General features: G+C 35.4%; 1 protein-coding gene and 1 long non-coding RNA gene across 5 annotated transcripts in view; one reads left to right on the top strand and one right to left on the bottom strand.

Annotated features, from left to right (window-relative positions):
- The window catches only part of WDHD1 (WD repeat and HMG-box DNA binding protein 1), a 57,491-nt gene that overhangs the window by 14,664 nt on the left and 16,037 nt on the right, over nt 1-26,790 (bottom strand). For all 3 annotated transcript variants that reach the window (XM_045810591.2, XM_045810592.2, XM_045810590.2), the window contains 12 exons: nt 26,677-26,788; nt 26,437-26,487; nt 25,407-25,502; nt 21,435-21,527; nt 20,521-20,627; nt 19,811-19,952; nt 17,344-17,554; nt 14,617-14,804; nt 13,105-13,289; nt 9,696-9,937; nt 6,629-6,766; nt 4,996-5,152 (listed from right to left, as the gene is read on the bottom strand). In XM_045810591.2, coding sequence (XP_045666547.2) covers nt 4,996-5,152; nt 6,629-6,766; nt 9,696-9,937; nt 13,105-13,289; nt 14,617-14,804; nt 17,344-17,554; nt 19,811-19,952; nt 20,521-20,627; nt 21,435-21,527; nt 25,407-25,502; nt 26,437-26,487; nt 26,677-26,788 — 1,722 coding nt within the window. The remainder of the gene's footprint in view (nt 1-4,995; nt 5,153-6,628; nt 6,767-9,695; nt 9,938-13,104; nt 13,290-14,616; nt 14,805-17,343; nt 17,555-19,810; nt 19,953-20,520; nt 20,628-21,434; nt 21,528-25,406; nt 25,503-26,436; nt 26,488-26,676; nt 26,789-26,790) is intronic.
- The window catches only part of LOC148107670 (uncharacterized), a 64,264-nt gene that overhangs the window by 28,573 nt on the left and 8,901 nt on the right, over nt 1-26,790 (top strand). Inside the window, exon 3 of one of the 2 annotated variants that reach the window (XR_015721755.1) lies at nt 434-1,582. The exons of the other annotated variant lie outside the window; for it this stretch is intronic. This is a non-coding gene — a long non-coding RNA (uncharacterized LOC148107670). Of the gene's footprint in view, nt 1-433; nt 1,583-26,790 lie in introns of those variants that run through there. 2 annotated transcript variants of the gene reach the window in all.

Raw genomic sequence — 26,790 nt, 5'->3', positions numbered from 1 at the left:
TATAAATCAGTGGTTGTCACCACACAATATGAGGTAGCAGTGTGAATACTTGAAAAAACCTCTTGTAGAAATTCTGTCATTCACAAAAGGCAGTGGTTTATTAGTCATGCAAAATGAAAAAGTGCATTCAAAAAGGAACAAGTCTAATTATATATATACGTATGTATGTATATACATATACATATGTAATATACATATGTATATTAACAAAATCAGAAGGAACATTGGGAGTAATTTTAATTGCCTTAACATTTATTTTTTCTATTAAAAGACTTATACTGTCTTGTTTAAAAACATTTTATAGCTCAAATACTTTATTGACTTAGTTACAGTAAGCAATTATCACAAAGAAAAATTAGGATTTTATTAATAGTTTTTTAAAGCCACATTTACATCAAAGCAGAGTACTAATTCACATTTCTTATCCTATTAGCTTTAAAGATTTGAAGTAGAAAGACCTGTTCTCCATTAAATACCCCTTTCATGGAAGAGGAGGAAAAACAAACTCATTTGACTGCTAATTTGGTGGGTTTTGCCTACAATGAATGAACTTCCTGGAAACTGTGTGGCTAAACCATTTGGAGGAGAAAATGGAAAAAATAAACTACGGTTTACTAAGAAGACAAAATTACTTCAATTCCTTTTCAAATAAATAATAAAACTTGTTCTCTTATTAAAGGAAGAGTTGAAAAACTATCAGATTAGAGAAAATTGGGGCCAATGTCCAGACTAAGCTTCCCCCAGGCAATGAGTTTTGCTTTGTGTTCTGGGCTGCGTGGAGGAGACTTGGTTCACAACTTGTGTAGAGCACTTACTCAGGAGTAGATAATGATTGTACCAGCCAACTCTTCCAGGCCGCTGGCCTTATTTACCTTTATGTAGGATGGAACATATAATCAGTACTGTAACAAATGCTTTTTAAACAAACAAAACTCAAAAAAAGAATCTGTTTTCAAGCATGTTAAGTAACCCTTACGAGCTTTTAAAAACTAAAGAGAAAAGGAAGGAAGGGTGATGTTTGTAGAGAGCAAACTAGATTATAGCGCACAAAATCAGTGAACTCAGTTATATACTAACCAGTAGTGACATGAAATAAAATCTTCAGAGGAAACACTAAGGACAGTTTTTGCTAGACTGAAGTGCGTTTCAAATGGAGGTAGGAGTGATAGCTTCTACAGATTAGTAATTATTCATATTCACAATTAAAGGCAGGTGTTTTGTATGGACTCAAATGACATGTTTTTAATTCTTTTATTTATATCCCTAAGAGTTGAACAGAGAAGTCATATGCTAACTCTATGTTTAACCGTTTGAGGAAATGCCAAACTGTACCAGTTTATATCCCCACCTAGCTCTGTTTAGGGTTCCAATTTCTCCACCAGCTCACGAGCACTAGTTATTGTCCATCTTTTGGTTAATAACCATCCTAGTGGGTATGAAGTGGTATCTCTGTGGTTTTGATTTGCATTTCCTTAATAACTAATGAATATCTTTTCATGCATTATAGGCCATCTGTGTTTTCTTTTGAGAAATGTCTACTCAAATACTTTGCCTATTTTTTAATTTTATCTTTTTTTGAGTTATAAGAGTTCTTTATATACTTTTTTTTTTTTTTAAAGATTTTATTTATTTATTTGACAGAGAGACAGCCAGCGAGAGAGGGAACACAAGCAGGGGGAGTGGGAGCGGAAGAAGCAGACTCCCAGGGGAGGAGCCTGATGTGGGGCTCGATCCCAGAACGCCGGGACCACGCCCTGAGCCGAAGGCAGATGCTTAACGACTGAGCCACCCAGGCGCCCCGAGTTCTTTATATATTCTGATACACATGCCTTATCACATAAATAATGTGTTTCACCTTTTAAAAAATGTACATAGTATACTAGTGTACCCTTGTACATAACATTACCTGTTCTTCTACTAATGGAAATTTAGGGTTCCAATCTTTTGCTAATATCAACTATCCTACAATGTAGGATATCTTTTATATGTATCATTCCCACATGTGCTAGCAGCAGTACTCCCTAAACTTTAATGTGCACACAAATCACCTGAAAATCTTGTTAAAATGCAGGTTCTGATTCAGGTCTGAAGTGATGCCTGAGATTTGGCATTTCTCTTTTCTTTTCTTTTCTTTTTTCTTTCTCTCTCTCTCTCTCTTTCCTCCCTTCCTTTTCTTTTTTTAAAGATTGTATTTATTTGGGGGCACCTGGGTAGCACATGGGGCGCCTGGGTAGCACAGTCGTTAAAGCATCTGCCTTCGGCTCAGGGCGTGATCCCGGCGTACCAGGATCGAGTCCCACATCGGGCTCCTCTGCTGTGAGCCTGCTTCTTCCTCTCCCACTCCCCCTGCTGTGTTCCCTCTCTCGCTGGCTGTCTCTCTCTCTGTCACATAAATAAATAAAATCTTAAAAAAAAAAAAAAAAAAAGGATTGTATTTACTTGAAAGAGAGAAAGCACATGCATATGTGTACAAGAGAGTATGGTGGGGGAGCTGACAAAGAGCTCGATCCCAGGACCCTGGGATCATGATCTGAGCTGAAAGCAGACGCTTAACCAACGGAACCACCCAGGTGCCCCGAGATCTGGCATTTCTAATAATCTCCCTGGTGATGCTGATGCTGCTGGTCCATGGATCACACTTCAAACAGCAAGTACTAGTATAACTGCAGGACAAATCCTAAGGCAGATGAAAGAGCACGTGCATTTCTAATTCTGATAGTTCTTGACAAATTGCCTTCCATAGGGACTGTAACCAATCTATATTCCTATCAGCAATTATAAGCTTGATTATTTCCCCCCAGCCTCACCAACTAAGAGTGTTATCAAATTTTCAGATTGTCCTCATTTGATAAGTAAAAAGAGAATTCTTTTTAGATTTGATTTGTATTTTTCTTGTCTTGATATCAATCATCTTTTCATATATTTAAGAGCCATTTTTATTTTCTTTTCTAACTACTGCCTTTCTTGAAATAGTCTCTACTTATAGCTTCTGTGATATGACCCTCTTCAAGTGATTTTTCTCTTATTTGCTTAGCTAATATTCCTTTTCCTCATTCAAAAGCTCTGTCTCCCAATATTGGATCTTTAAATGTTGGAATTTTTAAAGAGGTGGATTCTGTGACCTTTTTTGTTTCTTTCTTCGAAGTGGTCTCATTTATTAGTATGAGTTTAAATACCTTCTATACTCTGGTGATTCCCAAATTTATATCTTACAATCATGTATTACAATACCTTCTTGATATCTCCATTTGGATATTCTTCAGGCATTTCAAACTTAACGCACCCAAGAGAAAATTCATTTTCATCTCTTTATTTCTGTAAATGGTACGACTATCCATCTAGTTGCTTTAATTGGGGACATAGGTGTCATTATTGAGGTTTCTCTATTACTCCCAACCCCGCATCTATCAGAAAATGCTACGGTTTCTATCTCGAATCTAGTTTCCTTAATTTCTACTGCCCCCACACTAGTTCCAGCCATCCTTATAGCTCAGCTGGATGACTGCAAAATCTTCCTCAATGTTTCTCAATGGAGGCACTGATAGCAACTTGGGGAAGGACAACCTGTAGCTGAGCAGGACCATCCTGCACGCTGTAAGATGTTCGACAGCCCTGGCCACAGCTCTCTAAATGCTACAGTAACCCCTAGTCATTCTGACCGCTCAAAATACTACCCACATCTCCAAACATCCTCAGAAAGCAGGATAAATCCCGATTGAAAACTGGGCTCCCTACTTTCAGTCTTACTTCTGCCAATCCATTTTCTTTTTATAGTATAAATCAGATTACATCGTTCCCCAGATAAAAATGTAAAATGGCTTCATGATACAACTTCAAATGAAATACTAACTTCTCTATATGGTCTATAATGCAGCCTGTGTCTCACTTTCTGATATCATCATGGACTTATGCCTCCCATCAACCTTCACTTCTTGTATGCTAGCCACGTTTACATTCTTTCAACTCTTTAAACAAACCTAACTCTTTCTGACCTGAGCACCTTTATATATGCTGTCTATTCTGCATGGATCAGTTTTCACTCAATTTCTGCCTAACAGACTCCTTGGCCATGGGTCTCATTTTAATACTATCTCTATTAAGAGTCCTATGTGACCAGGGCGCCTGGGTGGCTTAGTCGTTAACTGTCTGCCTTCGGCTCGGGTCATGATCCCAGGGTCCTGGGTTCGAGCCCCACGTCGGGCTCCCTGCTCAGCAGGAAGCCTGCTTCTCCCTCTCCCTCTGCTTGTGTTCCCTCTCTCGCTGTGTCTCTGTCAAATAAATAAAATCTTAAAAAAAAAAAAAAAAAATCCTATGTGACCATGCTACCTAGAATGTGCCCTTTTGTTATTTTCATCATGGGTCTGCTCAGATTAATTTGTAGCACTTATCCCAAGTAGTAATTAACATTTACTTATTTCTGTTATCTGTCTCCCCAGTCTGTAAGCTCCATGAAAGCAGAGACCTCTTTGTTCACCAAGTACCTACACAATGTCACTGCCAGTTGTTTAGACCAAGAAGATATCAGGTGTCAAAAAAGAGGAAAATATTTAATATTGAATAGAGACTATACAGATTGAGAATTTTACACTTGCAGTCAACTACTAAATTTCTATTAGCCCTCTCCCTGGTTACAATTATTGAGCCTTTTAAAAATCTCAAAAAGCCACTAACTTATTCAATTCTAAATCACAGTTTAAAATAAAAGGCTGTAATAAAAGATGAAATGCCACCTTTAGCCAGTACTCCCTTCCCTGTCTGGCTGAAAAGTCACACCAATAAACTTAATTTCTATTTTGTTCAGTAAGTTCTAAGTCGAGCAATCAGTTGAAAACCAAAATGAATATAAACAAATTTCTAAGCTAGTGAATATGGAAAGCAAATAAACGAACTAAGGTGAAAGACAAAAATTTTTAAAAATACCTTTAAAGAATACAAAACAAAAAATTTCAAAGAAGTTTTTAGAAAGAATCAACTAAGCACTTCCTAATAGCTTACCTCAGTTGCTGGGGATTTTCATGGATACCAACCACCCAATAGTGATCAGATTTTCCTTTGCAGTGCTCTCTTGTGTTACATACGGGAGTCCATGTATTACCAAGCCCTCTGTTAAGCATTCGAACAATGCCTTCTGAATCCACATAACAGGGGGTACCTACACACCAATTGGAAAAAAAAACCACATGGAGAAATGGCTACATATTTGTGAAATAAATCCTATTTCAAAAATGCATACCAATGATTCAACTGTCAATTCAAAAGCAAAAAGGTGAATAATTAAAGATCATTTCCCACAAAACTTCATTAACTACACAGAGTAAGATCTAACTGAAAAAAGAAAAAAAATTGCGTGTGATAGGACTAAAATTTGCCCCAGAGAAAAAGCTGTTTCAGTGAGAACTATGCCACCTGCTGGAATATAGCAGTATTTTTAAAAGCCAATTTCAGTAAAAAAAGTTAAACCTGAATCTGAAGTTTCACTAGTTAAGAGAGACTTGGAAAAATGACCAGAACCTGATACACAGTGATGATCTAGAGAAATCCGTCTTTAGTACTCTTCTTCCTCTTGCTTTCTTGGCCTTGTCACTGTTGTGTTCCCTAACTCCTGGATAAGTAATTCTTTACCTCAAAAACAAGTAAGTATCCCTGTTTCCCACTTACTCTGCTCTCATCTCAGGAAGTACATAGCATATTCCCTAATTACCCCTTTCCTTATCTGTGACTTCATACACCTCTCACGCTGCAAACGGCATGCTCCTCAAGTCTAGATCCGACTAGTAACTGGGGAAAAAAATAAAGCTATATGAATGGAAATTATTAATGGTCACATTATTAGAATATAAATGACCAATTAATACCCCACTAGAAAACACATCTAGAAATGGTTGATTTTTTTAAAGACAAACTGGAGTTTCCAAAAATATAACTGAAGGACATGAATCTCCAACGGAAATAGTTGAGCCAGGAAACGGGGCTAACAGGTACCTTAAAATAAGGCACTTCAAATCATCATCAGTCATAAGCCACTATTAAATGAGTGTGCAAATGTAATTTTTCATTTCTTAGTGCCACATGAAGAAAGGGGGAAAAAGTGAAGTTAATTTTAATAATATATTTTATTAAATCCAATATATCCAAAATATTATGATTTTAACATGTAATCAACATAAAATAACTACTGAGATTTTTCTTTTTTTATACTAAGCCTTCACAATTTGGAGTATTTTATACTTATTGCACATCTCAGTCTGGATTACCCACATTTCAAGTGCTCAACAGCCGCATGTGGTTACTGTAGTAGAGAGTGCAGCTGCTGAAATTTCCTATTTTTTGCGTAGAATCTGCTGGAAAAGCCAAACCTTCACCACTCTCCTTGTTATGTATAGCATACTTGTAGAGAAATGTATTTCACTCTTTGTATGTTTTCTAACCAAAATTCACATGAACAGGTCTTATACATAAAAGCAATGGCTACCTTGCCTAACAATTCCAGTTTCCCACTGCCAACATAGTAAAGAAATTTAAACGTACAATATAGACAATTTATCTTTAAAAAAAATTAGGAATAAAACAATGGAACAATTTCTACTTGAAAAAATGTCTTTAATATAAATAAATGAGTTTATCTTGCCTTCAGCTGAAAATCCAACCCATACTAGGTAGGATTTCCTTGTAAGAGGAAGAGGATCACCATGTAAAATTTGTTTTTTCTTTTTCCCCAGCTCTAGCAGTTGAACTCCAAGGCACTGATCACCATCAAATCCTGCACCTAGTAAGAATATATAAATAGAAATGAGGTATCAAAGGCCAGAGTACCTTCTGTGAATTGATTTTGTGATAAATTCTTATATTAACTAGCACTACTTTTTATGGATAAACCACCTGACTGAGGTACCATTCAGGTATTAGAAGCAGAATACTATGTTACAAGGACTATTTATATAAAGTGGTATTAAGGGGTAATTCACTCACTCAAGAAATATTTACAAAGAGCTTACTATGTGCCAGGTACTAGGGCTACAGTGGCAAAGACATGTCCTCATGAAATTTATATTCAGGTAGGAGGAGACTAACTTTGAAAAAGAAAAAAAAATGCAAAGTGTTATCAAAGAATTAAAATAATAATGTGATAGAGTGTCAGACTGAGTGGTTACTTTAGACTGGAGAGTCAGAGGTGGCCTCTTTGAGAAAGTGAAATTTAGTTGAGATGTAAATTGTAAGTTAGTTAGTGGAAAGAGCTGTAATAGAGTAAACAGAAGAATCAGCTAATGAAAAGGTCCTAAAATGGGAACAAGCTTGGTAAATTTGAAGAACACAAAGAAGCTAGCATGGCTAGAATGAATAATAAGAAAATAATAAGAAAAAGTGGCAAGAGATGAAGTTGAAGAGGCAGGCAAAGGTCAGATCACGTAGAACCTTGCTAGCTGTGATAAAAAGTTTGATTTTTATTCTAAAGCAATGGGAAGTCATCAGAGGAATTTGAGCAGAAGAGAGATGTATTCTGATTTGTTTTTAAAAGATCATTCAGGCTGTTATATGGAGAATGGACTGTGGAAGGCAAGGATTGAAGCTAACAAGCCAGTTACAGGGCTACTGGTCCAAGAGAAGACATCTGGGTTGGACTGGGGTTTTAGTGGAGGAGATGAAAACACGGTTTGGAATGTTTTACTCAATAGAACTGACACGGTGATATGACTTCACTGATAGGGCTGATGTGGGGGGGGCGGCGAGGGAAAGAGAAGAATTCATGATTCATTTCTGCCCTGAGTGGCTGGGTTAATAGTATGCCATTTACTCAGATGGGGAAAACTAAGTAAAAGGCAAGGTGGAAGGTAAAAAACAAAAACAAAAACCCAAAGGTTTTATTATGACCAAGTTAAGTTTGAAATGTGTATCAAAATTGTACAGAGATTTCAAGTGGCCACTGGATACGTAAGTCTGTAGATACAAGGAGATATAAGTCACGGACACACAGATGTATTTAAAGCCACAGGCCTTGAGGAGATATCCCAGGGTAATTTCTCAAACTGAATTTTTGAGCTGAGTTATAAAATCAATTCAAAGTTGCAAACAGTATTTAAAGAAAACTGAAATTAGGGGCGCCTGCGTGGCTAAGTTGGTTAAGTGTCTGCCTTCAACTCAGGTCAGGATCCCAAGGTCCTGGGATCCAGCCCCGCATCAGGCTCCTTGCTCAGCGGGGAGCCTGCTTCTCCTCTCCCTCTGCCTGCTGCTCCCCCTGCTGTGCTCTCTCTCTCTCTCTCTCTGTGTCAAATAAATAAATAAATATATAAATAAGATCTTTACAGAAAAATGAAATTAAAGAGTAAATGTTGTCCATGAGCCTTTTATTTGTTACATTTGCAGATATGTACAGGATAGCAATGTAGAACATACTTCTTATTAGGGACAACAGTCAAAAGACTGAAAGCTCCTCATCTAGAGAGGGTACTAGAGAAGAACGGCTGTGACAGAGTCCTGGAGCACTCCAGCTAAGAGGCTGATATAGGAGGACCAGCCAGAAGAATAGCTGAAGGAGTTATCAGTAAGAAAAACATCTGGAGTGATGCCACAGAATCCAAGAAAGGAAAGTGCTGGGTGGCGGATGGGTAAAATAGGTGATGGGGATTAAGGAGTGCACCTGTTGTGGTGAGCACTGGGTGATGAATGGAATCGCTGAATCATTATATTGTACACCTGGAACTAATATAACACTGTATTTTAACTATGCTGGAATTAAAATTTAAAAAAAGAGAGAAAGATGGAACTAGAGTGTATTGTGCTAAGCGAAATAGGTCAGTCAGAGAAAGATAAATATCATATGATTTCACACACGTGGAATTTAAGAAACCCAACAGATGAACATAGGGGAAGGGAAGGAAAAATAAAATAAGGTAAAAACAGAGGGGGAGGCAAACCGTAAGAGACTCTGTAATTAAGAGAACAAACTGAGGGTTGATGGAAGGGGAGGTGGGCAAGGGGATGGGTTAAATGGGTGATGGGTATTAAAGAGGGCACTTGATGGGACGAGTACTGGGGGTTATATGTAAGTGATGAATCACTAAATTCTACTCCTGAAACCAATACTACACTATGTAACTTGAATTTAAATAAAATTTTTAAAAAATAGAAAAACAGTGTTCCCAATGAAATTACCAAAAAAAATAAGCATAAAAAGATTATCAGTAATCTTTTTTTTTTTTTAAGTAAGCTCTAGGCCCAACATGGGGCTTGAACTCATGGCCCTGGGATGAAGGTCGCCTGCCCCATATCAATAATCTTGATAAAATCAGTCTTGACACATACTGGTGGGGACTGACGCAGAATATGAAGTGAAGAAAAGGAAACAGCAACTTTTTAAGTCATATTCAAACTGTCTTGGTCCTGCATACTACAAGTTAGTTTATTTTTTGAGGGATTTAAGCTCTGAAAATTCTTATAAGATTTAAACATGGAAGTAACTAACCTTGGAATTCTTTCTACAATACAGTTTTCCTACAAATAAAGTATTTTCATTTTCATTGCTATTAGTGAATACAACAAAATTCTGTACAAAGATTACACTAATTCAAATACTAAAATGAATGCAAAAGGAGGTATATAACCCAAAACAAAATAAGAGAAACAGAAAAAAAACTCGAGTAATTTTCATTTTACTTCAGGTCTTGGTAAAATAATAAAAGACTAGAAAAAACATCTACCTCTATGATAAACAATGAAAAGCTGTTCTCCATGTCCTGCCATTGATACTACAGGCCCAGGAAGACTGAACACCTCTTTCTGAACACCTCCAATAGTGAACAGTCGAAGGAGCATAGCACTGGTGGCAGCAGCTGCCCATCCCAGACCAAGACATATGGTTTCAATATCTTCATTTGGAGGCATGTCTACGATCCACTCTTTGCTTGAATCCCAAGAACTAAAGTGCAGACAGTGAAGCTTGCTAAAAATTAAAACAAGACAGAAACAATCAAACTTCCGTATTTGACATTTTATATATATAAAACTAATCATGATATCCAGTGACAAAACCAAATAGCTAATTTTTCTATTAAAACATAAATAATACAAAAATAGCTCTGAGAAAGTAATTACAGAATATCCTTAAAATGGACTATATTAAAACCATTAACAGTCATGTTAACAGGAAAATGCTCATAACTTAATGTTTCATTAACAGGAAAATGCTCAAACTTAATGTTAAATGAAAACAGGCAGACAAAAGCTGCAGAATATGATTCTAGGTTGCAAATATACAGAAAAATCACAACTAAATTTTTAAAAAGGGAAGAAGAATCAAAATGTTAGAGTTCACTGACAAAAAAATTTAATATAGGAAAACAAAGGAAAAAAGGAAAAACAATCACACATAATCCCACCAGCAAGATCACCAACCACTGCTAACAATTTGATATGTTTCCAGTCTTTTTTCTTTGCACACATACATACATACATGTAAGTTATTCAAGCTAAGCTTGGGAATGCAGATACTATAGTATTTGGAACCAGAGGTAGTACTGATTCTCTGAAGAGTAATCTTAAATTCAATTTTATTTTATTTTTTTTAAAGATTTGTTTATTTGAGAGTGAGAGAAAGAGAGAGAGTGAGCGCAGGACGGGGGGAGTGGCAAAGGGAGAGGAAGAAGCAGACTCTCTGCTGAGCAGGGAGCCCAATGCGGGGCTCAAACCCAGGACCCTGGGATCATGACCTGAGCCAAAGGCAGACACTTAACCTACAGAGCCACCCAGGCACCCCTAAATTCAATTTTAAAATGAAAAGTAACATTGAATATAAGCTGTGAAATAACATATCCAGGAAAAGAGAGAAAGATATCTGAAATCAAAATTGCACATGGAAACGAATGTTCTAATTATGTAAGGCTTTGAGTTGGAGACACTGAGTCAACAGTGTCTATTAACTAATTAACTAATTTATTTAATTCAATTTGAATTAATTCAATTAATTAATTCAATTAATTTAATTCAATAATGAAGTATTGAGTGGATTTTACAATGTATAAAGTAGGAAACCAATTAAAATGTTAAAATGTGTTTCTCAGACTCTAATGCATACTCAATTACCTATGGATCTCATTAAAACACAGATTCTGACTTAGGTCCAGGGTGGGGTCTGAGATTCTGTTTTCAACAAGCTTCCAGGTGACCCATGCCCCTAGTTTGTGGACCACATTCCGAGCAGCAAGAAGCGAATGTATCCAATCAGGATTTTAATTTCAAATCACCTCGGAGTTGGTAAAATCTATGATCAAGTGTATAAGCATTAAAAGCAGCTGAAGAAAAGATATCAGGAAAAGGCCATCTGGCTGAAATAACAGAAAGTTGAATAAAAATATTTTTTCTTCTTTAAAACAACATGCATTCAGCATTCCACTACTTTTCCATCATAATTTTGTCTATGTATCTATCTACTTACCAAATATCGTTCTGCCCCCTCCCTTTTTTAAAAGAAGTTTCAATTCTAATCTATAGTGACAAACCCCCCCCCCAAAAAAAACCAGAAAAAAACCCAGGTTAGTAGCTGTCCAAGCCTGGTATTAATTGCAGAGGGATACAAGAGAACATTTCTGAGTGATAAAAAATATTTTGAGGGGTGCCTGGCTGGCTCAGTCAGCAGTGTGTGTGACTCTTGGTCTCGGGGTTGTGGGTTCGAGCCCTACACTGGTGTAAGGATTACTCAAAAATATAGCAGCAATGTCCACAATAGCCAAACTATGGAAAGAGCCAGATGTCCATCAACAGATGAATGGATAAAGGAGATGTGTTATAGGGACGCCTGGGTGGTTCAGTCAGTTAAGCGTCTGCCTTCGGCTCAGGTCATGATCCCAGTGTCCTAGGATCGAGTCCCACATCAGGGTTCCTTGCTCAGCGGGAAGCCTGCTTCTCCCTCTGCCTGCCATCCCTGCTTGTGTTCTCTCTCCTTCTCTTTCTCTCTGACAAAAAAATAAATTAAAAAAAAAAAAAAAAAAAGATGACACATACTGAAATATTATGCACCATCAAAAAATGAAATTTTGCTATTTGCAATGACGTGGTGTAACTACAGGGTATTATCCTAAGCGAAATAAGTCAATCAGAGAAAGACAATTATCATATGATCTCACTGATGTGTGGAATTTAAGAAACAAAACAGAGGATCATAGGGGAAGACAGGAAAAAATAAAACAAGACGAAACCAAAGAGGGAGATACCATAAGAGACTGTTAATCATACGAAAAAAACTGAGAGTTGCTAGAGGGTAGGGGGGTAGGGGATAGGGTAACTGGGTGATGGACATTAAGGAGGGCATGTGATGTAATAAGCACTGGGTATTATATAAGACTGATGAATCAAAGGTCTGTATCTCTGAAATAAAAAATACATTATATGTTAATTATTGAATTTAAATTTAAAAATGTTTAAAAAAATTTTTAAATAAAAAATAAAAATTTTTTGATTGTGACAGTGGTTACCTGAATACAGAAATATTCGTAAAATTCATCAAACTTTATACCCTAAAACAGGTACATTTTATTGTACATGAATTACACTAATAAAGTAAATTTAAAAAGGAGGCAGGGGTTTATATAAAAAGAAATCTAGAAGTATACATACCAAATTGTTAACAGTGGTTATATCTGAGAGTAGAATCTGGGGGGAACTTTTATTTTCTAAAAATCCCGTACTGCTTGTTTGTTTACAATATATATTAAATATTATATAATTATTTCTATAAATATATGTAATTATATAATATACTATATTCATCTATATGTACATCTTACAATACTAATGAAACAGTAATAATGTTTTATCTAATTCTAATTTCTCTTACAATTACAAATTGTGAATTACGTCATGTCATTTTTTTCCCCCCCCAATGCAGGGCTTTAATTCACAATCCTGAGATCAAGACCTGAGCTGAGATCAAGAGTCAGATGCCTAATTGACTGAGTCCCCCAGACGCCCCATGTCACCTTGATTTGTAGTTAGAGAATGTAAAGGAGAGGACAATTAGGCAAAAATAGACATGTTCTGAGGTATTATGTATGGAACTCTTCTGTATCTAACAATTCAGCAGTGATAAATTCTTCCTAATAATCTGGAATTTACCTTGCTAGTTCATCAGTGCTTTCACATGCCAACAAAATAGCCTCATAAGAAAGATCTGCTACTGTGTAATTCAAAGTGTTTGATAAGTGTGTTGCATGGTGTATGGAGGTATCATGGAACTCCACATCTATGGCATTGTCTTGCTCATCATTATAGCAGCGAATAATTCCAATAGAGTTCCACACCTACAAACATTAAGGTTAAATACAAGTCTGAGAAAAATTAAAGGTCCTTGAATCAGTAAAGTAGTACAAATTAATAAATACAATTCCGTCTGCATCAAAATTGAAGTTCTGGGAGCAACCACAGCTCATTTATCTTTAAAGTCAAGTAAGAGTAGTGACATCAGAACTACAATTACTATCCACTCTTCATGAGAAGACACATAAATATTTACTAGCAAATGGAGTATTTCATTTAATATTTTGAAAATTACATGACTGCCATAAAAAATACAATTTTGAACAACCAATCCATTAAATTCCCCAAAAGAAATATTTCAAAAATTTATTTACTTATAAAAATGGATATAAATGACAGCATATTTTCCTGTTCCAACTAACTGGTTTATATTGTAGGAATAAATATATACATTTTAAGGCAACATAAATCAATACCATTTAGAAAACTTATCTTCCACCCATATACACTACCAGGCTCACACTAGGCCCTAGTGTTTCCTTTTCTCTCCTACAAATAACTATAAATAAGAAAGCTGACAATAAAAAATCAGGACCTATTAATGATGATTACGGACAGCAATAAAAAGTTTTATTGAAATAAAACATCACCTTTAATACTTACATACAAACTTATGCCAGGCCTATACCTTTCAAAAAGGACAACAAGCAAAGTCCTCATTGGAAAACCTCTAATAACTAACAAATAAAAATATTAAACTTTTTAGTTTTCAAAACAAAAAGCTAATATATTCATTCATCTGTTTAGGACATATATTCTTAATGCCTACTGTGCCATACTTTTTTCTAAGTGCTATAAGTAAACAAAAAAGAAACATCTCTTATCCTTCTGGAGTTTATATTCCAGTGGGGTGAGGTGGGGAAAAGAGGCAGATAGTTTGTTTTCCATAGTACTTATCGCCTTCTAATATATTATACTAGGAGCTGCCTTCAAAGAACACCTTCTAACTAGTGTTTTGGAATCAGTATAAACTTCTATATAAAAATATGAGAAATAAAGTTTGGAAGTACAGTCATGAGATATTGCAAGATATACAGTCACATTAACTTACATTCATTATGTCACTTTGCAAAGCAGAATTTTATTTAACATGATTTCCAATAGTAAGGCTGAAATATGATTAAAACTGTAAGTTAACCATAAAATAAATCAACCACAAAATTATAATGAACCAAAGTGCTCCAGGCCAGTTAATCAAGGTTTTTAAAAATATTTTGTACCAAACAAAATTAACTAGAGTGAGATAAAATACTTACACGTTAAAGAGTTAGATAAAACTATGTTAAAGTTAAATGTAAATCCAAGGCTTACCATGAACCTATGAGTGAGATGCATGGGTGTAGAACCTGACTGGAATGGCTTTTGCCGGGGAGTTGGCATTGGCCCATCATAAAATGACCTTTGGGATGTTACAAGTGGTACATTATGAATGCTGTCTGCTTGATCATCTTCCTCCTCCTCTTTGAGAAGACTAGAACCAGTTTTTAACATTGTAACATCTAGAAAACAAAGAATTATAATTAGAGAATCATAAATACCAATGATCTGGAAAAAGGAAAGCATTATGAAATCTAAATAACCTTTTCCATTCATACTTAATAATACTACATGCTATCTGCCTCTTCCACCATGTTAACATTTACAGTGATGGTGCAAAAACAATAGTGGGTAAAGTTGGTGTGGTAACATGAATTAAGACAGTGGTACCCATCTGTATTAGTAGTCGACTCATTGTTAACCATCACTCAATTGCAGTAAAAATATTAATTCTGCTGAATCTTGATCTAATGCACAGATTTTTTTAAAAAATGTTCTCTGTGCTAAAATGGGAGTGTGCATAAAGAAGTGTGATGTCTGTCGCAAAAGAAAAAAGCATTTGAGCAGGAGTTGTAAGCTGAACTAGTTGATTTTTTCACAGAACACCATTTTTACTTCAAAGAATGCCAGATAAACTATGGCTATGCAGACTTTGGTATTTGGTAAACATTTTCTTTAAATAAATGAAGTTGATCATTTAAGAAGAATGACAGAGTTTGTTGTCAATGATCAAATTTGAGTTTTCAAGCAAAAATCAGAATATTAGAAAACTTTTGTCACTATAAGCTTGACTGCTTCCTAATATTTAAAAACTTCTGATGAGATCAGTTATGATACTAACAAATATAATCCCGGATAATGTGTCAACATTAAAAGACCTGCAGACCTGCAGCGAACCAGTATTTTCCAAATTACCAATCCATATATTTCAAAATCAAACATGGTAAATGAAAAGATCCATTCAAGTCAGACCAATGGATTTTAACATAACACAGCTGGAATGTTCACTGGAGCTTCTGGATTCCACATTGCAAGTTAGTTGAGTTTTTGGTACAGTAGCAAAGAAGAGTATCTACAAGTATTTCAATAGGCTGTTAAAATACTCCCTTTTCAAACTACAAGTTCATGTGAGCCTGAATATTCTACACATACGTCAAGCAAAAACAACATATATAGCAGTAGACTGAATTCTGAGGCATATCAGAGAATCCAAGTCATCTTCTATGCCAGACATTAAAGAAATTTTCAAAAGGATAAAATAATGCCACTTTTTTTTTTTAAAAGATTTTATTTATTTATTTATTTGGCAGAGAGAGAGAGAGCCAGCGAGAGAGGGAACACAAGCAGGGGGAGTGGGAGAGGAAGAAGCAGACTCCCAGCGGAGGAGCCTGAAGTGGGGCTCGATCCCAGAACGCTGGGATCACGCCCTGAGCCAAAGGCAGACGCTTAACGACTGCGCCAGCAGGCGCCCCAATAATGCCACTTTTCTTATGAAATTTTTCATTTGAAATGTTATTTATGTTTATATAAATGAGTTTATTGTTATTTCAAAGTATTTTTAAAATTTCTCAATTTTAGTTTCTAATATGGTAAATAACAATAGCTGTAACTCCACAAAAAATTTTCTTTGGGATCCTCAAAAGTTTTTAAGAATGTAATGAGCTCCTGAGACCAAACATTTGAGGACTTCTGTCCTATAAAACCCTATATGATTTAAATGTAGCACAATTCACCACCATAAAATGGTACTTGGCATTTTACTTGATAATGCTCAAATGTGCTATTTTAGTATGCAAATTGTTGCAATAGGCATTTTATTTAAAGGTTTTTTATTATAATCTCTATTTCTTCAACAGAAACTATGCTATTCAGGTTACCTATTTCTTCTTGAGTTAGCTTGGTAGCTTGTATCTTTCAAAGACTTTGTCCATTTTATCAACGTTGTTACATTTATGGGCACAAAGCTGTTCGTAACGTTCTCCTTCATTCTTTTGTTATTAATAGCAGTGCTATCTAACAGAAATGATTTACATATATAATTTTAAATTTTCTAGTAGCCATATTTTAAACAGTAAAAAAAAAAAACACCCAGGTCTAATTAATTTTAATATTATTCTATATTAAAATATTGTAATTTCAACATGTACTCAAAGTAAAAAAGGACTAAAAATATTTTACATTCTTTCTTTTCATACTGTCTTCAAAATCTGGTTTCATTTTACACTTACAACACATCTCATTTTGAACTAGCCACATTTCAAGTGCTCAATAGCCAGGTGGCTAGTGGCTACCATACTGGATAGTATAGGTCTACAGGATCTATGATGATAACTCCCCTTTCATTACTTCTCTTAGTCATTTGTGCCTTCTTTTTCTTTCTGGTCAGTCAGGATAGAGATTTAACAACCTTACTGATCTTTTCAAAGAGCCAGCTTTTGGTTTCAAGTTTTTTGGGTGTCAGTATCATTGAATTGGTTTTTATTTCCTTCCTTCTGCTAGTTTGGAGTTTAATTTCCTCTTCTTTTTCTAATCTGCTAAAGCAGAAGCTTAGATCATAGATTTGAAACCTTTTCAACAAGTATTTAATACTATACATTTCCCTCTATGCACACTGTGTTAGCTACATTCTACAAATTTAATAATGACTTCAAATAATCATCTTAATAAAAAATTGGAAAGATCAACAGGATGGATCATCATATCCACAAAGTCAATACATACCAACTGAGTTTTCATCATCTTCTAGGATGTGACTTCGCTGTCTAGGACGACCTGAGGCCAGCATGAGGTCGTCATCCTCTTCCTCATCATTTATAATCCTCTTTGTAAAAGAGTGTGTCTCAACTGCATTGTCATTTAGAAAATCGCCAGCATTATTTGTATCATCTCCATCAAAAAGATCATTGTAATCCTTTTCCACTCTGCTAGATACCTTGAACAAATTAACACAAATTACAAAGTATTAGTGAACTATTTAATTACTCAAAAGGCAATTCTGTAATACGTACCTATACATTCTACCTTACAAGTAAGCAAATGCCCTGATAAGAATAATTAATAAATGTACTTACGAGGACTGGATTTATATTTATGTGAGACCTAATCCTTACTTTAAGTGCCTTACACTCTATGGATGGGACAGGAGTGTAGGACAGATATGTAAAGAAATACTGCATATATCCAAACACAGGGCAAGATTTTATTCCTCAAAAGTCATTCTCCAGACAAGTCACCTAAAGTTCCTATAAGATCTCTTATTATAAGATATTCTCTCACTTTTATTTTAAATTTATTTTATTTTGCTTAGGTAGGATATGTTTGCTTTCAATGATCTCAGTTAAAGCTAGTTTTTTTGTGGGCTTTTTTTTTTTTTTTTGATGCTTATTGAAAGCAAATGGATAGAACCAATAGACAAAGGAGGCAAGGAAATTCAACGTTAATCCCTGATTCTTAGGAATATGAACAGTGTAGATGTGGAATCTACCATTGCAGATCCCAGATATTACTGTAAACAGTTTTTGCGATCACATTACTATATTTGTTGGGTAATCTCCACACCCAACGTGGGGCTAGAACTCACAACCCTGAAATATAGATTATTATGACTATGTAAATGCTATTCATGGTTGAATAAAAACAATAAAAATAATAACAGCTATTCATGGCTGAATATAATAATAATAACATGATTGAATAAAAATAATAACTTATGGGGGTGCCTGGGTGGCTCAGTCGGTTAAGCGTCTGTTTTCGGCTCAGGTCATGATCCCAGAGTCCTGGGATCGAGCCCTGCATCAGGCTACCTGTTCAGTGGGGTGCCTTCTTCTCCCTCTTCCTCTATGCTCTCTCTCTCTCAAGTAAATAAATTAAAAAAACCAAACTTACAAAGTACTGTGCTAAAGACCATTTTTATTCTATACATAATTCATATAATCCTCACAATAAAACTCTAGGTGGTATTATTATTCCTATCCTCATTTTATAAATGTGGTATATTGTGATCACTTTTCCTTCCTTTTATAAATTTTTTTCCTGGAGTTAAGAATCTTTTCTATCTTTAGGTCTTTTTTCTTGGACAGATTCCCCAAGGACAATTCTTCCAATCTCTTGCCTGAAAAGCCTAAGTAAGACTGGCTGACAAGACTGTAGGAGCCAAGTATGAAAAATAAGCTGAGAATTTTAACATCCAAGTATATACACTTTCATTTCATCTTTTTCAGTACAGTATTCCTCTTCCACCCAATGCTGCTCATCTGTGCCCAGTATGCCAACCAAAGACCTTTCCTGTTTTACATTTTCTAGAGAAACCTCCAGCATTCTGCCAGAATATACATGGCAGTGAGGGAAGGCAGTTACCTAGCTATGCACACTAATGTTGAGACTGGAGATATCTACTTGTTTATTAAACCAACCCTCCTTTTTTCAGCCCCACTTTTAGAAGTGCCTAGTGCTACCAAATTCTGAATCGTTGGGAGATTCAGTCAGGCAGGCTGAATTGTATCTCCACTTTCCCCCAACTGCAGTCTTTGGAGTCAATTTTTCAACTTTTTGAGAAGCTAAACTTAAGTTTCCCATCATGCTTCTACTTCTAGGTGTTTCAGGTATCAGTACCTGAGTAGACATAAATGAGTGTGTTAAGTGAATGATCTTTAACTGGAATCCTAAACCAACACTTAAAATATGATTGGGTATATCTGCCAGGCAGGAGGAATAACAAACAAAAACAAGGAGTTGTATAAAACAAGGTGGCCTGTTTAAAGCAGTTCAGTAAGGCCGGATGGCTAAACATTAAGAAATATAGGGTAGCTCTAAGAGTTAAAGCTAATTCAGAGCAGAAAGGTTTATAGGCTAAACTAAGTTATAGTTATTAACTCTAAGTTTTATCTGTATTTATTTAAATAACAATCTCCAGAACACCAGGATACTAAAATAGTACTTCACAATGGTATTCTTTATAAAGACAACGAATATTAATAGGCATTATATGGAGGGGAAAAGTTTCTCAGTAAAACATATTTAGGAAACATTAGGTTAAACAAGTTTAAACAGTTTTCTTTATGACAGATCATTACTGAGCATCTAATATAATAACATGAACTGTAATTTTCCAAGAAAGTAATTTATTTTGTGGTGTTTTCCGAACCCATATGACCACAAAAGACTTTGAAGAAACTATTCCACTTATTACCTTACTGCTTGATGTCTTTCCACTGGGTTCACAAACATTCTCCAGGAGCCCTAGATTTCCTTCCGCATCAGTATAAGCTATTCGACCACAAGAAGGATGCCATGCCAGACCACAAATTGCATAACCTTTCTCATGCTTCACCCTAAAAATTAAAAAGTGAGTTCTTAAAACACTACCAAATGCATATAAACTATACATTTCTTTAGGTAAATTTCAGTTAGAAAAGGTTAAATGACTCCTGACAAACTAATAACTATACGTTTGTATTCCAATAATCAAATAATTGCAAAAGTTTGAAATGTTTCATAATAAAACAAACAAAAATCTAATAGAAATAAGCAAAAAAAAAAAAAAAAAAAAAGACAAAAGGGGGTGCCTGGCTGACCCAGTCAGTACAGCATCCAACTCTTCATCTCAGGGTCGTGAGTTTGAGCCCAACATTGCATACAGAGATTAGCTGAAAAAACAAAAGACAGGGCCACCTGGGTGGCTCAGTCGTTAAGCGTCTGCCTTCGGCTCAGGGCGTGATCCTAGGGTCCTGGGATCGAGCCCCACACCAGGCTCCCTGATCTGCTGCGAGCCTGCTTCTTCCTCTCCTACTCCCCCTGCTTGCGTTCCCTCTCTCACTGGCTGTCTCTCTCTCTGTCAAATAAATAAATAAAATCTTAAAAAAAAAAAAAAAAAAAGACAAAAGATACATTGAATCATACCTTTCCATGCAATCTTTGGTTTCCACATTCCAAACTATAATTAAACCATTAATACTCCCTGCAGCTAAATATTGCCCACAGGGAGACCAGGTTACTACATTTAGGGCCTATGAGGAAAAACAATTGATAAATAACAATTTGCACAATTTGAAACTAAATACTTATTTTATTACCAAATTCAAATTTTTATAACTCATATTCTGTGTAGCTCCTAATTAAATTGATTCATAAATGGCAAGACAGTTTGCTTATTTTTTAACTTTCTTTTTCAGTAATATTCAACTATCACTAGCAGCTATTATTTTGTTTACCATGAGAAAATTATACTGGCACAATTTTAAAAGCAAAATCTAAAAACTGTTATTATCCTAGAAGAGAGATCATAAAAAGTATCATCTCAGCCATTGCTATCAAGATGAAAAGAACCACAGTAAGTGAAGTGAACCATATCAAGCCACTGCTGACCTACTGGACCTCTTGTTTCCTTGAGAGCCAAATGGGAATGTATAAGAGAAGTGAGAGAGAGTACAGAACAACTTTCCTGCTTAAAAATTCCAGAGTCTATGATCACTAGTCTCAATGAAACTCACTTAACAATAAAGGCTAATTAATTACTCATAATGTGAAAACAACATGTTCTAATACTATGTTAGGGTTAAATTTGACTTCTTATAAATTAAGAGATTTTCTTATCAAATTTCACAAGGAGAGAGTTCACATAGGACCTAGCAAAGACCTACCTACTGTCCAGTTACTGGCTAAATGAAGAACGGCTAAGGGGCAAAAAGTGGACACATGCACAACAATCTGGAGTTGTTCTCCATTTCCAGCAATACTTAACTACAATTGTACTTAGGCAAAGTATGCATGAAATATTCCTGCAGCCTAATGAAAGTTTCACTTACAAAACCTACCTGAGAAATGAAAGTATCTGAAAGATCATATTGATTACTCCACGTTTCTCTTCTATATAGTTTAACAGATTTTTCCACAGGAACTGCCAGTAACTATTAGGAAAGATAAATGATTTAAACAAAACTTTACGCTAGAGAGAAAAAAGTTAAAAAATCATCCAAATAAGACTACGAAACATAAAAGCAAAATTTTACCTTAATTGGCAACAAAACTCAGAAAATTACTTAAAATTCTGATAAGCAAAGAATGAGTGATCACTCTATTGCTTGCACTGAAAACCAGAGCACTTTCAGTTACATATTTTTTATACTACTTCTCAGGAATCTAAGCCCTTTGGATCTAAACATTCATCTCATTTGCCAAAGGGAAAGAAATAGATCCAGAATGCTTTAAACATCTTAAGAAAAGGAAACTGGTCTTCTTACACATCTTCCAAAGAAACAGACTAACAGAAAAAATAAAAACAATATATTCTTTCCCTGTTTATACAAAAAAAGAGAAAAAAATATATTATCTCTGAACAGAAAAAGTATGCTACTTGTATTGATTTTTAAATTAATGTTTCATGAGCAAAGAAAAAATACATACTAAATTCCTCAACTATCACTTTAATGCAGAATGTAGTAGTCTTAAGAGTTCACATGCTACAAAGGACATATATTAAAAGAAAGTCCCCCTCCCATCCCTAAATCCTATTACTACTTCCTAAAAGTGCACATAAACACAGACTGCACAAGAATGCACAGGTACAGGGGCGTCTGGGTGGCTCAGTCGGTTAAGCATCTGCCTTTGGCTCAGGTCATGATCCCAGGGTCCTGGGATCAAGCCCCACGTCAGGCTCCCTGCTCAGCCAGGAGTCTGCTTCTCCCTCTCTCTCTGCTGCTCCCCCTTCTTGTGCTTGCTCTCTCTCTGTCAAATAAATAAAATCTAAAAAAAAAAAAAAAAGAATGCATAGGCACATATATACATACAAGTACACACACAATAAACAGTAGCATTCTTTTTATACCTACTACTTTACAGCTTGATGTTTTTTACTTCACGGTGTATCAGAAGACTATTCTTAATGAGGACATACAGATCTACCTCACTTTAACAGTCCTACTTTCAGGAATACCAGGATTTATTCAACCAGTTCCTATTAATAAACATTTAGGATGTTCCTATTCTTTTGCTATTACAGTGATACAACATTTTCATTACATATACCCTATAGTGCATATATATATATATGCTTATAGGATTTATGCCCAGAACTAGTACTGTTGTTCATTCTGATAAAAAATGCCACGCCCTCTTCTACATAGTATATAATCAAACTTTTGATGTTTGAACATATGAAAAACAAGCTATCACATTGTTTCAACTTGTATTTCTTTTGGTATGAAAGGTTGCATATACTTCCATATATTAAAAGTCATCTGTATTATCTTTTTCTGTACATTATTCATGTCCTTGACAACCTTTCTATTTGGATCTTACTGACTTGTTTTTTTTTTTTTTGAAAGATTTTATTTTTATTTATTTATTTTTCAAAGATTGTATTTATTTATTTCAGAGAGAGAGAGGGAACACAAGCGGGGGTAGACAGGCCAAGTGAAAGGGAGAAGCTGACTCCCCACTGAGCAGGGAGCCTGATGTGGGGCTTGATCCCAGGACCCTGAGATCATGACCCCGAGACCAAGAGTTACACATTTCTCCAAATGAGAAAGCCAGGCACCCCGGATCTTACTGATTTTTAAAAACTTTTTGTTTTTTAGGGGCGCCTGGGTGGCTCAGTTGTTATGCGTCTGCCTTTGGCTCGGTCATGATCCCAGGGTCCTGGGATCAAACCCCACATCAGGCTCCCTGCTCGGCAGGAAGCCTGCTTCTTCCTCTCACACTCCCCCTGCTGGTGTTCCCTCTCTTGCTGTGTCTCTCTCTGTCCAATAAATAAATAAAATCTAAAAAAAAAAAAAAACCAACAACTTTTTTTAAAGGTTATTTATTTGAGAGAGAGAGAGAGTGTGTGTGTGTGAGAGAGAACAGTAGTGGGGACAGAGGCAGAGGGACAAGCCAATTCCCCACGAGGTGGGGAGGCCAGTGCAGGGCTTGATCCCAGGACCCCGAGATCATAACCTGAGCCAGTCAGACACTTAACCTACTGAGCCACCCAGGTACCCTGACTTATAAGAACTTTCTGAATATTAAGAAAATTAGCTCTTGGGGCACCTGGGTGGCTCAGTCAGTTGAGCATCTGCCTTCAGCTCAGATTATGATCTCGGGGTCCTGGGATTGAGCCACACGTTGGGCTCCCTGCTCGGCAGGGGGGGTCTGCTTCTCCCTCTCCCTCTGCAGCTCCCAGATTGTGCATGCTCTGTCAAATGAATAAATAAAATCTTTAAAAAAAAAAGAAAAGAGGGGCGCCTGGGTAGAGCAGTCATTAAGCATCTGCCTTTGGCTCAGGGAGTGATCCCGGTGTTCTGGGATTGAGTTCCACATCGGGCTCCTCCGCTGGGAGCCTGCTTCTTCCTCTCCCACTCCCCCTGCTTGTGTTCCCTCTCTTGCTGGCTATGTCTCTGTCAAATAAATAAATAAAATCTTAAAAAAAAAAAAGAAAGAAAAGAAAATTAGCTCTTTGTCATATTTTCATTTTTCCCAGTTTGTCATTTGTTCTTTGACTGAAATATTTCATACAAAAATGTTTACTTTTTATATTGTCAAGATTATTAATCTTTTCTGAGAAATTTCACATGTACAGAAAAGTTGAAATTATACAGCAAATACCTATAGAGATTCATCATGTGGTAAGAAGCCTTTAAGATGATTCTCAAAGATTCTTAGCTCCCGGTATTCATGCTCTCTGCCAATACATTTACTCAATCTTCTTTTCTACACCTTTTCAATATACTAACTCCTCATATACTGGGTCTATTTCTCTGTTTAAGAGATATCTGTCCATCCATGAGTCAGTGGCACACTTTAATTCTCATAGCATCATAATATGTATATCTGCCTAGATTAGACTCCATCACTTTTATTTTCCAAGACTTCATTTTCCACATGGATTTTACAACAGCTCTATGGTCCCCCTCAAACATCTTACTGATACTTTACATTTGAATTTCTCAAAACTATAGGTTAATTTAGGAAAGAACTGACATCTTTTCTAAAAATGGAATATATTTTTCTATTTAAGTCTTCTTTTACTCCTCTTGATATCATGTTAAAAGTTTTCTTTATATAGCCCTTTAACATTTTTGGTAAGTTTACCCTTGTTATTTCATCTTTTTTGATTTCACAGTAAATGCATCATTTTTTCCCTCACCATATTTTCTAAATGGCTATTATTTATATATAGGATTGATACTGGTTTTGTATATAAGTTTGTTTCCAACTGCCTTACTGGACTTTCTTACTAATAATATTTTTCCTTCAGTTGATTTCTTAAGATCTCCTTATCTTCAACGATTTCATTTGTAAATAATGAACATTCTCCTTCCTCTTTTCAAGCAGTTCCTATCTTTTCTATTGTCTATCAGCTACTATCTCCAAAACGTTAAACGCTACTAGTAAGAGTAGACATAACAAGACTGTTTCCAGAGTTGTTCCATCAAATACAAAAATAAAGAAGAATATAAAATTAATTCATACAAAATGTACACTTCAGAAAGAACCTTTACCAAATTAAAATGTTTCCTTTTTTCAGCATGGAGCCCAACCTGGGGGCTTGAAACCCATAACCCTGAGAGATCAAGACCTGAGCCCACATCACAAGTCAGACACTTTAACCAACTGAGCCACCCAGGCACCCCAAAGTTAAAATGTTTCTTAAAGCATTTCAATATTAATTGGTTGGCTTGGGGCACTAAATTATAACCTAAATTAAATACTTACAATTTAAAAAATTAATTCTACTATTCTCACATTCAAAGTTGACAAGAACTAGAAGAAATAACTAAAACAAAGGTTGAAAAGTAAGAGTCACTTACCTTCCCACTTTTTGGCTGCCAAGCAAGTCTGCAGATTGATTTTGAATTTATCACATCATTGCATTTTTGTAGCAGTGGCCAACTAATAGTACATGTCTGATATTTTAAAAAAGAGAATTTATTTCCCTTTATGAAACTTCTCCCAAAGAGATATGCAGAACGGAATATATTTCATAGGTGCTTTCTTCAAAATGACATATAGCTATGAAAAAAGCAACCTGATTCACTTTCATTTAACTATGATATCTGATTTACCTAAATTACTTTAAATAATTCAGAGGTATAAAAAGCACAAATCTTAAATAATTAAATAAGTGTATTTCCAATGTAGAATAAGTGAACAATATACTCGCTGAATAAACATATATACACACATAAAAAAAACCCCAATACATTAAAATCTTAAAACATCTACAAAAATAAAGTTAAGAAATCTCCAACAAAATGTTAAAGTATCAAAATCAACCCTTTTAAACAGTTCAAATACAAGGGGAAAAAACTGTGGCTATTGAGGAATACTCTGTGGGGGATACTTTTCTCATCAGCCACATTATCTCTAGAATGCCTCAGGAAGAATTAATTGTTCCCTTTGCCAATCTAGAGAGCACTTTCTTCACACCTCCTTTAAAACTTTTATCAGATTGGTTAGAATAAGTCATTTGTGTGACTCTCCAAATAAAGTGTGGCCAACGTCTTATTTTATTTTTGTATCCCTAACATCGAGATCCCAACACATGGTAGTTCATGACAGAGTAAATATATACTGACTAATTTTTCCCCACTGATTTATAAAACCTAAAATTGAAATATAAATCTATTATTTCCCTTGTGATTGGGTACAAACACAATTAGTCTTCAACATACTTTCGCATTAGATTATTATAGATTTGATCACAAAAACAGTACTCAATGCTACTCAAAAGAAACAAACTATAAAGAAAAAGAATTATTCATTTGACCCAATACTATATAACACCCCATTTATGACAGAAATGAGCATAAAGTTTTAAATTCAAATTGATAAGCTTACCTGATCTGAAATTTGCCACACTTTGACAGATCCATCACAACTAGCTGATGCCTGCAGGAATAAAACAATAAATTTCTCTATAGTTACAGCCATAATACCATATGGACACTGGTTCAACTGATAAACCAAACAGCCTTTTTATTAACTGTGTGAAATTTTCTGCTAATTCTCTTACAATTTTAAACATATTAAAGACAAAAAAAAAAAAGAAAAAAAGAAGAAAGGGAAAAAGATGATTACCAGAAAGATGTCCTTAGGATCAAAGGAAAGACTTAAAACAGGAGCATCATGTCCTCGAAATGTTTTCTGTTGGCTGCAGTCCATCACATCCACAACTTTCACTAGAAAATCACT

This window comes from Ursus americanus, chromosome 26 (assembly GCF_024610735.1).
Source record: "Ursus americanus isolate L20-20 chromosome 26, mUrsAme1.1.p, whole genome shotgun sequence".
Lineage (NCBI taxonomy): Eukaryota > Metazoa > Chordata > Mammalia > Carnivora > Ursidae > Ursus > Ursus americanus.
This window is presented reverse-complemented; position numbering and strand designations above follow the sequence as displayed.